General features: G+C 37.6%; 1 protein-coding gene across 3 annotated transcripts in view; it reads left to right on the forward strand.

Moving 5' to 3' along the window:
* Positions 1-12,344, forward strand: part of FRMD3 (FERM domain containing 3) — a 134,845-nt gene that overhangs the window by 58,388 nt on the left and 64,113 nt on the right. For all 3 annotated transcript variants that reach the window (XM_050987090.1, XM_030237053.2, XM_050987089.1), the window contains one exon: positions 3,079-3,183. Coding sequence is in view for 2 of the 3 variants with exons in the window: in XM_030237053.2 (XP_030092913.2) it covers positions 3,079-3,183 (105 nt within the window). In the remaining variant the exon portion in view is untranslated. The remainder of the gene's footprint in view (positions 1-3,078; positions 3,184-12,344) is intronic.

The following is a 12,344-nucleotide window of genomic DNA, read 5'->3' on the forward strand; positions in this document are numbered from 1 at the left end:
TCCTCCCTCTCCTCTTCAGGTGTCTAGAAGACTTTAATAGTGGAACATTTACAATTTCAAATGGGGACTCTCACTACATTGTGCAAGTGCTGAATTAGCCAACTTTGTGCATTTTAAATATTTTTTAAAATGTAATGAACTGAAGGGGATATATTAACCAAGGGTGAAGTTATTAACTAGTCCTTTCTATTTATCAATGGAAGGCTTAAAGATTGCTGGAGCATGAATCTAGCTTAGAGGCTTTTTGCTCTTTTTGTTTGGTTTGTTTCCATCATCTATTTTCCAAGGAAGAAAACTAGGGCATCAATTCCTTTTAGAAACAGAACGTTCTTTCTGGATTTATAAACACTACGTGTGCTGTATGCTTTTATCAGTTTCTTCAGGAACTCAGAAATTTGTGATTATTTACGGGACTGAAGCAAAGGGCTTTTAAAATTCATAGATTCATAGATTAGATTGTGAAATTCATAGATTAGAATGTGAACGCCTAGTAGTTTGTTGTAAAAGATTGTATAGCTGACTGTTCTTCCAGTGTGTCCTGGTTTAGGGCATACAAGCACCATAGAGCCAAGCCAGGACACAGTGACACCCTCTAAAGCTATCACTTGGAAATATGGATAGTTTGGCTTCCACATTTACACTGTTTTAAACAATGGATTTCTTTTGTACACTGCTGCCAGTAAAATCTGTTTTCATGTTTGATTGTACCTGAGTCATCTAATAGATGTTATTTCCCTGTCCTATTTAATTTGCTGCAGATTAGTTTAAAACTGCATGCAACTTAAATGTCTCATCTGTGTTTATAATTTTTCCTACTGCCTTTGTAATGAATTGTCACCATGCAATTTTGTCAATATTTCTATGGTCTCTAAGAGTCATAAAACTTTCCAGACACTTACAAGATTTTAAATTAGAAAACAGTTAATTGAAATATGGCCACATAAGTGTATGCCCTTTTTTTGTCAGCTACAGGGAGAGTGACAGTTTTCCTTTTGTATTTTTTGGACTTTGATAGGACTTTTTCTCTTGAAGAAAGTGTTCTCTGTGTTGTCTCCAGGTTGCCCATACTTGTAACTGGGTACAGCACAAATAAATGTCAGTGAATGTAACCGCTCTTAACAGCAAACAAGTTGATTTTTAAATGTCTTGAGGCTGGAAGGAAACCTGTTGCATCTAGGTTACATGGGAAAAGGTAACAATGCAGGGTGTAAAGCACGAGGTCGCATGAGCACAAACTGAACAGACAAATTGTGTTAACATCCTTTGAGAAAGGCTGTTTAAAAATAGAAAAACAAATTATGGAAGCACCATGCGCAGACAAGGCAGAGATGTCTCCAGGCAAGTAGGAGAGCATGGAAGAGTGCAGGACTAAAAGTTATCGGAGATAAAAGGTGGAGATAGATAGGAGTAGGGGAATCAGGTGGCTTACACGGTAGCATTAGAAACAGAGGAGGCCACCCCTTTTCCTCTTCCTAGGAAAAGGAAATCTGTAGAGAAATTGGCAATTCCATTGTGGCTGGAAGTGAATTTGGGAGGAGAGGAGGTCCCTATGGCAGGCAATGTTATGCCTGCAGGAGCCTCAGCATACAGAAGGGCAATGCATCTCTCTGTCAGGGCCTTAACTGAGGGTGCTTTTTATTTAGTAATCTGTTTGTTGAGTGATGGAGACCAAAAAACTAGCAACTGCATCTGCATGATGCATCCTTATTAATTGTAAAGATAAGAGAACAAAAAATTTAGTTCACAGATTGCATTATTTTCTAACTCTCCATTCTTGAAGCATGTCTCCTTTTTCCTGTGGGAAGCAGTAGATCTCAGCAGACAGTGGTGGTGCCCAGACCATCGCTTCCTCTGCCCTTGAGAGTATGACCTCCAACAGGGTATGGTGCTGGTCTGGGCTCAGCTACTTCTGTGCAAAAGGAATATGCTTGCAATACCCAGCCCTGTAAAGTACTGTGAGATATATAGAGGCTGTCCCTTCAATTTTGCTTGCCATGCCTTTTGCAGCTTAAACGACCTCTTAAATTCTTAAAAAAAGTTTGAACAAGGCATAGCATTAAAGTTTTCAGGAAGTAGTTTGGAGAAAAACAATTAAGTATTATTTTTATATAAAGTGATTTCATGTCCTGCGTAGTGTCTATTCAGTAGACATTAAAGAGCTGAATTCAAATTGTTTCATGTCATCAAAAGGTAGAGACTCCTGGTCTGCAGCAGAGAGGTCTCAGTGCAGGACAAGGGTGGACACATAGAGGGGAAAAAATGCAGAGACCTGACATCACTGTAAAGTGAAGCACCTTTGTCTGTTTGGAATGGACTATTTCAGGAAAACAGCTGTAGCCCATGCTAATACTGATACAAATCACATTTCAGGAAAAAGCCCAACACCTTAGCTGGATCAAAAGAAATGGGAAAACTCGTGTAGGATCTCCATATTAGGCATCAGATGAATGAGAATAGACCCACACTCTTGAGATTGAAGAAAACAGAAAGAAAGAAATGTGATTGTTAGCTAAATATCATGTGTAGCAGTAAGATTTGGCTGTGGTTACCCAGTGACCACACAAAGATGAAAATTTCTCTTTCAGTCATTTGGGCATTTGTTCTGTATACTGTTGCTTTGACTTAATGGAGGGAATTAGTGATTAGACCTCTCTTGCTGTGGGCACTGTGTAAAGATCCAATAGAGTACTCACATTCAGATCTGCTTTCAAATTTGGGGGATAAAAAACCACAAAGTGTTTTGAAATTCTGTATATAAATATTATGCCATTAGATCATCTGTGGAAATATGATTGCTAGTAGTATATTAAGTCTTATGAATTTGTAGCCATTAAAGCAGCATGAGTTTTCCTGAGGTAGGAGTAGTAATAATATTTTCTTAACCAATCTGAGAATGTGCAAGGTGTGTATTGATCATTACTCTCTTGAGTCTTATAGAGACGATAAACAGTTAAATCCTTGTCCTCATTTGAATAATAACAAATTTCATGTATCATTTTCCTTGACACTTTGCGTAGATTTGTAGACAGCAAATTCAGAATACTCAACATAATGTATAATTTCTTTTTCTTTTTGCAGAGGGAAACCAAGGGTCAGTTTCTTATTGATCACATCTGCAACTATTACAGCTTGCTGGAAAAAGACTATTTTGGCATTCGATATGTTGACCCTGAGAAGCAGAGGGTATGTATATAATCTCTGACTAAATTTGCCTTAAAGTAACCTTAACTGATGTTTTTTTTTAAATAAGCATGTATGTTGTGATACAAAGTTATTTATCTCTGAGGATTTGTACTCAGGCTGTAATCTGTAAAGGTTCCTAAAGTGGCATTATTAAATTAATTTCCCCTTCGCTTAATCTATTTATTATCATACTTGTTATATTATTATATATTATATATATTTTTATATTATTATATTTTGATTTGTGTAGTTCTGGGCACTAAAACTAGAAAAGAATCTATAGGCATGACTCAGAGTCAGCACAGAGCAGCTCTAGGCTCTGACTGTGTGCTGGAATTTGGGATTTTTAGTTTTCTCTTAGTGCATGAATTTTGGGATATGCAAGAAGAAATCCTATTATGTTTATCAGGTAAAAGCAGTCATTCTGTTTCACCCGTCACTGAGTACATGGACTTAAAATCTGTAATACAGAGAACAGATGTGATTTGTCAAGCTCTGACAAATTGTTCAGGCTGGTCCTCCCTATAAGCATCTTTACATTTCTGCAATAAAATTGTCAGGCCTGTGCTGTAGACATTTTTGTTTACAATAACTAGTCGTCTTTCCTAGGTGTTAAGTGGTTCTGCAGGTTGTATTTTATAGGAGGTTTGCTGCTGCTACCCCCACATGGCTTCAGATGACTTTCATTGTATGAGACTAGGAGAAAATGGTGAGCACAGAAAGCAGAAGTCCTCAGATATTGAAATTCAGAACTGCTTCTTCACCATGTTGTCCTGCTGGTCTCAGTATTAAGACTAGATATGTGACTTTAAATATTTTGGGTACATATAATGGCAATTAATCTCTAGAAACAATTACCAGTTTGAAGTTTCTGTGATAGAAGATGAAAAAAATAATTTGGCTGGATACCTCTTGCTACACCTTAATTAATTTTGTCAAAAATCACAGGAATTGGGGTATCACCGTCAGCTCAACATTATAAAATTGTAAAAGCTTTGCACAGCTACACCAAATAGTTTCCATTGCATCCCCCTTTTAAAGTGAAAATAATTAACAGTCTCATCAGTGTTCTTAATTCTTCACAATCATAAAAGTTATAGAGATGTTCACCTGCTTGGAATTGATAGGATGATTAGGTTGGGCTAATAATTGGGCTATAATTAAGTAAGACTTGATAAACACTTACTTCCATTGGGTGTTTCTCTGACAGTCACTCAAAAAAACTACAGAAAAGTTATTTTACTTAATGGAAGTAAAGAGGGTCTTTTAAATAAAACCAAATTTTTGTCAAAATACTTTAAAATAGTGATACTTCAGAAAAAACCTCCAAAACCGGAAACTGATTGTGATGCTCATTATATCATACCATATGTGGTTTCCATATTTCAAAGAGCTGTTAGCTATATTGTTAGCTAAATTTGCTGCACTGGCTTATTCATCTTGGCTATACAGTTGTTGCTACATCTCGTAGCGTAGCTAATTTAGTGCTAAGTTTATGGAAGGTTCTACAAAAGCTAAAATTTTGTACTGCTTAGCAGCACCAGGCAATTAGAGAAAAAAAAATTATGTTCTTACCTAAAAAACCTTGTGTTTTCATTTCCCTTTGTATCCCACAACTAGAGAATACTGTTGCCAATCTGTAGTATCAACTGGTCCAGTCTTCAACTGGATTTTGTTAAATGGACTTACAAAACTGGAATTTCCATACATGCATTTTTACGTGCTGGTTTACAGTTGCTCTCATGTTTTCAAGCATATTGATAACGTCTCTCTATTCTTCATTTTAAATTCTGTCATGAATTAAGACATGATTTATAGGGTACCCTTCTTTGTACAGACTTAAATGCTTTGTTGATGAGTTGAAAGCAGCGTACATTCTTCTCTTATGTAACAAATCATAAAAATAAGTTATTTTTATATTTGGTACCTTATATTGTCACAAACATCTTCTTGGAAGCCCAAGAATTCCTTACTTCTGCACACCAGCAATGATGTGAATATATAATAGTCCAGACACTCCCACACAGCTCCAGGTTTTGTCACCTCAAGGTTACCTCAAAAAGTTAACTTTGTCCTGGCCAAAACCAGGACAGCTCAGTAAAAAACTGAGGAAATTACAGTTTTGAATTTATGAGGAATGTGACAGTTTTCCTCACTGTTTTTATTTTAGCAGTTGTGAGTTTAGATGCCTGGAATTCATCTAACAAAAAACCATCAGTAGTTGCCTAGGTATGTGGTTAAAGAGATAAGCTATAGCAATCATAAGATGTGGTGGGATCACAGTGGAAATGTCATATGACTGTTGCCACTGTACAGGTAAGAGTACTTACAGTTCTGTAGAAGAAGTTTTCAAAGCTCCCTGGAATAAGTGTATTTGTAATTTGGTTGAAGGAATTTCCAAGATTTAGTGGGATCCTAACAGGTCCTAATGAAGAGAAAGGGACACGCATTTCCTGCAGTACATTATTAGGGCTTGGTGGGATGTGTCACAGAGCACAAGCAGCAGCCCAGCAAAGATCAGTAGGTGGATTCCAGCAACAGCTGCTTTCCAAATTTAAACCTTGTGGTTTGGCCAAGCACAATTGCTTTGAAGGAAAGTGGTAGTTCCTGCCATGCTAGTTGATAATGTGTGTACTTCAGTGTCCCAGAGACAAATGAAAGGATGTGGGAAAATTAATAAAATGACAATCAACTGGTCTGGCTTCAGTGCATGACGTGGCTATGGTAACGGACAAAACTTTGTTTGGCTCTTAGAACTCCATTTGCAGGAAGGTATTAATATCATTAGGCTCTAATGAGACCTCAGCTGCTCTGATCTAGATATCTGTATTCAAGAAAGATCAACTTAATTGAAGACAAAAAGAGGGAAGAAGGAGTATTATAAACGTAAAGAGAGCGGAGAGCTTGTTTATGAGATGCTTCTAATAAGGACACACCCTTTTAGTGCAGGAATCAAAGGCTAGGAAGAAAGGGTTATACATGCATCAGAGTGTAAAATGGAAAGAAAAAAGAAAGTTTAAGCAAGGGGAGTGGTTCTTACTGTAGCGAGAGCTTCACTGTCTGAGACAGTCCTAATGGAGGCAGTGGAGAAAAAATCTTTCACCAATTGGTAAATAATTTTGGGAGAATTCCCTATAATTTTATGGAAGGAGTTTTTATTATATATTGGCAAAGATAGAGACTAGGCACCATCTTCTGACTGTTCTTTCAAACAGCATGTAATAGGAGCTGAAACAAGAATGCCTAACTCTTTTTTAGGAGAGCTATTATTGATTCTGAAGTACATAGCACACAATGGGTGTTGCTTTGCCGAATTTCTTGGAAATGCTAAATGCCTCTGTTGTAGCATTTTATATGTTGCAGAATTTTATATTCGACTGCACAGTCTCTGTGTTTGCACAAAATAGGCTATATCAATGGTTCCAAATGAAACTGCCAAAATCATGCATTTAATTCTGGCTTTTAGTGAATTATTCTTGATTGATTTTTTGAATAGTGATATATGAAATAATAGTATATTATTTTATAGTGTACACACACATGCATACGCACACACTGATATATATATGAAATATTATGCAGATTTATGCTGCTGGCATAGTCTAGCAGTGATGCTTGCCTCCATTTTATTAAGATTTAATTTTTTTTTTTCCAAAGGTTCCATAGTTGCTCTGAAAGCTAATTTGCAGTCCTTTTGTTTTATAATGAGGGAGCTCAAGCAGGCAAAAATACCAGCTTTAATTAATCCAAAATGTCTTCTAAATGTAGAGTATGCTACTAAAATGCTACTAGCATTTTGACTTAGGAGTATCAAAATGTTTGATTGAGTTTGAGAATTTAAAAGATGAATTGTTTCAATATTTCAGATGTTTAAAATTAAATGTTTCAAGATTTCTGACTGTGTAAAAAATGTAGAAAATTGAGCTAATTGTCTTATGTCAAAAAAGATTTGAAATATGGGAAAACAGCGGGTGTTTTATAGGTTATTTTTCAAGTAATTAATAATATATATTTATTCCTCTCCCCAACTCCACTTTTATAATAATCCTTTCTTCCTACATAAATAAACATGTGTATGTATTTTGGACATATTTAATATTTTGTGCATACATAAACTTTAAAAAATTTTCTATAGTTTTCCATATTCTACTCCAGACAAAAAAACCCCCAAACTCTGGATGACACTCTAAACAGAAGGCAGCATTGCATTTTCTTTTATCCATGGGAGACTAACAGTGACAATAAAATCAAATTGAATTAGCAGTCAAAAACCCTAGGTTCTCCACCATGTTGTATCTTTTAGTGTCACATTTGGATGGTCTTTTGTGGAAACTTTGCCTTAGTGTAGATTCAAAAATGTCAGTGGTGTACTAATAGTAGGCAGTAAATTGTAGTATGCCATTTTATGTCCAATGGTACTGAGAACAAAGGAGTTCCTAGCGCTCATATATTAACTGTTCACTTTTTCATGTGGGTTTCTCAGACAATTATGTGGGATCACATAGCCTTTCTCCCTGACACTAAACTATAGTAATATTTGAAGCTACTTTTGAGGGGTTGATCTTTAACCTGGTCAAATTTGACCAGGTTAGAGATCATCCCTCTGCACCCAGCACCGGTGAGGCCACACCTTGAATCCTGTGTTCAGTTCTGGGCCCCTCACTTCTAAAAGGTCTTTGAGGTGCTGAAGAGCATCCAGAGAAGGGCAACAAGGCTCGTGGAAGGACTAGAAAACAGGTCTTATGAGGAAAGGCTGAGGGAACTGGGTTTGTTTTGTCTGGAGGAGAGGAGGCTCAGGGGGAACCTCATCACTCTCCACAGCTCCCTGAAAGGAGGGTGTGGTGAGGTGGGGGCTGGTTTCCTCTATTGTGCCAGCAGGGAGAGGACCAGAGGAAATGGCCTTAAGATGAGACCGGGGAGATTCAGAATAGTTATTAGGAAATTTTTTTCACTGTTAGGGTGATCAGGAAATAGGTTTCCCTGGGACGTGGTAGAGTCACCATCCCTGGAGGTGTGCTAGAAGAGTCTGGATCTGTTCCTGGGGGGTGTGGTTTAGTGATTAAAGAGTTATAGTGGTAGTGCTGGGTGGAGGATGGGACTGGTTGGTATTCAAGGTGTCTTCCAGCAATGGTGGTTTTATGATTCTGTACAGTTCTCATGTGTTAAGTTCCTCTATGGGTCCATGAAGATGTGCTGCCACATCGGTGGATAGAACCCTATTATTTTTCTTGCTGAGGAAAACACTGAAGACCAAACCCAGCCCAGGAAATCTCAAGAGAATAAAGAGACATTGATACACTGTAAGAACCCAGAAACCATCATTTGGAGCTTGTACTTTTTAACAGTTTCAAATAGGAGCCATGCCTGGATGAGCTGTTACTGATTTTCCTCCTCAAGGAACTATTCCTGGTACCATTCCATATACTAGGTACCATATTGAGGCCAATTGTCACACTCTTACACTTGTGGAAATGCAGAATGGCTAATTCTGTGCCAGATACCCTGGGTTTATTGTGCAGTATCTTTGTGTTTCTGAACTGATACAAGATGAGGATAGAATGACAGAGTGAAGCTGCTGTTCAACATCCTCTCTGGAGTGGATTTCTTGTTGAAAGAGGCCATTGCTCTTGAGTGCAAGGGGAGAATCAACTCCCTTGTGGTAAAATATAGTCTTTAAGTCCCTTCAGAAGGGCATTTGAATGATGATTTAAACTTGGAAATATATATTTCCTTTTTTTTTGTCACTTTCAGTGGATCAATCTGAGTACATGCTTATGATTTTGTTTTTGAATGTGGAAGTATGAGGTGGTAGTTAGACAGAAATACCTTGGAGATACCCATGGTGTAGGTTGGAAGTGTCATGGAAAAGCTTTGTAGGACCCTGAAGCAACTGTTCAGTCTTATCTATCACTGTGGAGATGTCTGAAATCATAAGCACCCTCAAGCATTAGGATGCTTTGTCATGTGTGCCATGTGGGTGTGCTGCAGGGCTGTCTGGGATTAGCAGAGCACTGCAGTGGTTTTAGCTCTGTGCTTGTATGAAAATAAAACTTTCAAACTAGTGAAACCACTCTATGAGTACACTCCCTCTATGCAGTTGATCCTGATTGGTAGCTTTGAGTACACTGGAATTTTCTGACTTTCCCAGAGCATAGAGCCTGGTTTAGCAAGGATGACACTGAACACTGTGGATTTGTTGGCATGCCTGCTTATTTCCCCCTAAAGAACAATTGCAGATAAAATTCTCATTTTGCTTTCAAACTTATATATGGTGAAAATTGGGTGACAGTTCTACCCAGGTATAGGGGTTTTTTTGATAAGATTTTATTTCATTTATTTCACTAGTAAGGGTGGTGGGGAGACTCATTTGTATACTATAGTCTATCACTTACAATTGACCTGGGCAGAATATTTTTTTAATCTTACAACCTAAGTAGTACAGCATTGTGTCAGTATTTACTGGGAAAGGAAATTAGTCTCTGGTCCATTGGTAATTAATTTCTTTATCATGAAGTAGTGGTTCTGTTTTTAATGGGAGCTATAGACAAAATGTACAGCAGTTCCTCATCAGAGAGACCTTTGTAAAGAGTCACCAAATATTGGATGCAGCTGATCTCTGCTTTGGAAAGAGCAGCTCTTTAATACATATTTCTAATAATGTGTCCCACATGAAAATGGTGGAGGTTGGCAGAAAAACACATCAGACAGCTTGCAACCTCAGTTTAATGGAGTTATGTTTTTACAGAGTTGTAATACTCCATACAGTTAGGAGGAAAGATCAGTCTGGGAGATCTCCAGTCTCTGTGAAGGGGTAAAACAGAAGTATTATGGGCAGAACACTAGAGTAACTGAGGTATAAGTTAATAAAAATCTTAATCCTTATCCATGAATATGAACCTCTGCTCCAGGGCAGAGTTGTCACAAAAGTTATTGAGTTTGCATGAACTCTTGCAGCAACGCTGCTTGCTGTGTGCTGTTCAGGTCACATTAGTTCAGAAAAATAGAACTGGAAAAGGAAAAAAGAAGGCTGTGAGAATTATATTTAATAGAATGGATCTCATCCAGAGCTGGAGTAAAAAATAATATGTCTAGGAAAAGAGGTGAGTGAAAGAGAATGAATAAGAGAGAGCCAGAGAGTAAGCAAAAGTGAATGAGAGAGAAAGAGATGTTGTAAAATAACTTGGAGAAGGTGATCAGGGAGAAGTTGCCCTATAATTCTTAGAACTGAAACACTCTAAAGTAAACTAAGTGTAAAGCCACTGGTATTGAGAAATAGTTTTTAGAAAACCATAGGCAGTAATAAAATTCATTGTTGCTGTCATGAATTGAAAGAAGTGTTAAAAATTGGAGTTTGGACAAATTGGTCAAAGCTTACAAAGATTTAAAACAATTTTAGTGGAGTCTGGGTAGAAAAAGCCAACTGAGCACAATGGGAGCTACTGCTGTTGTTCTTTCTCTAAGTGCTTGCTTCAGACCATTTTCAGAGATTAAGTGCTGAGTTAAATGGCATCATGCTTTTACTGGTAGAGCTGCACTTACGTACTAAGCAAAAATTTGACAGAAATGACTGGTAGTGTGAAGAGAATGTATACATATGTATACACTTAATTCAGCAGAAATATTACTAACTAAATATCTTGTGTGAAGATTAATAAACTTGTAAACGAAACCATTTTACATGATCATAGATTGATCATATAAAGATTTTAAAGCAAAGATTTTTTTTTTTTTGCCATTGGTTGTGAACCTGTTGTCTGTGAGAATGTGGTGATTCGTGTGTTCATCAATATATGCAGATTTTATGGCCAGATGTGCAGCTGATGTAGACACTATGGATAAGTTCAGCTACTCCAACACAGAGCAGTGATGATTCAGAAATATATTTAATAAATGCCAGTTCGGAATCATATTCTGAACTGGTGATTCTGCTCCAGGGTATGTGACTACCTTTTCTGGACCAGATAAATGTTTGTGATAGTGATGTGCCTTGTTTCTTCCTTATTAACATGCCACTAAATAACATCAGTGCTCTGATTTTGGAAAAAATACAGTGGAGCAGCTCTTTTGCTACAGCAGAACAATGTCAATATTCTTGGTATAAAAGTTCTTGAAACCATGAAAAAGTGGTATTGCCCTCAGGGCATGAAGAAGGAGACACACATTATGCCCTAGGTCCTTTGGCATCTCTTGTACCTGTACAGAGTTGCCTGCCACCTAATTAATTCCCCTGTCTGAACTTCTGTGAGCTTTGGATATATGTTTGTTTGTTTGTTTTTGTTTGATTTTTGTTTAGGGGTTTTTTTGGCAGGTGGTAACCTGTGGTATTTTCCACAAGGGTCACAGGATGAGGGAAGAGACGAGAAAGTTGACTCCATGTTTCAGAAGGCTTGATTTATTATTATATGATAGATAATATATTAAAACTATACTAAAAGAATAGAGGAAAGGATTTCACTAGAAGGCTTAGCTAAGAATAGAAAAGTAATGAATAACAAAGGCTTGTCTCAGACCGAGACAGCCTGGGCAGGTGATTAAACAGTTTTCCAATCCAACCCTTCTCTGGAGTACTTTTGTAAAACCTGCAGCTTCTTCTGATTCTGTTTTACTGTATGCACATCCAAGCACTTGGGTAAGAATTGCTTGCCAAGTGAAATTTAAATATTCATAGCATTTGGCCACTTTCAGTTGCCCCTTCCTAACTGCTCCTCTTCCAAACACAGAGACTTAGTCAAAAGCCTCTAGGCTTGGAAGAGATAAGAGAATTTGCTTTGCTTTGAGTGCTTTGGGGCGCTGGAACAGGTTGCCTAGAGAATCTGTGGATGGCCCATCCGTGGGAGTGTTCAAGGCCAGGTTGGATGAAACTCTGAGCAATGTGGTTTTATGACATGTCTCTGTCAATGGGATGGGAAGTGGAACAAAATAGTCTTTTAAGTCCCTTTCCACCCAGGCCATTCTTTGATTCTATCCCTGTTTCCTTTTTCCTCACAGCTTCTTATCTTAAAACTCTTAACCCTGTGCTGGATCAAGACCAAGCTCAGTCCTCTCAGACCTTCTCAGTGAATGGCTTCATTTGAAACAGGTTGAAACAGGCAGAAGTGTTTTTTTACCAAAAGCATATCAGTGCTTGTGGAGTTAAACTGACTTTCTAGAATGGTGCTTTT

This window comes from Serinus canaria, chromosome Z, assembly GCF_022539315.1.
Source record: "Serinus canaria isolate serCan28SL12 chromosome Z, serCan2020, whole genome shotgun sequence".
NCBI lineage: Eukaryota > Metazoa > Chordata > Aves > Passeriformes > Fringillidae > Serinus > Serinus canaria.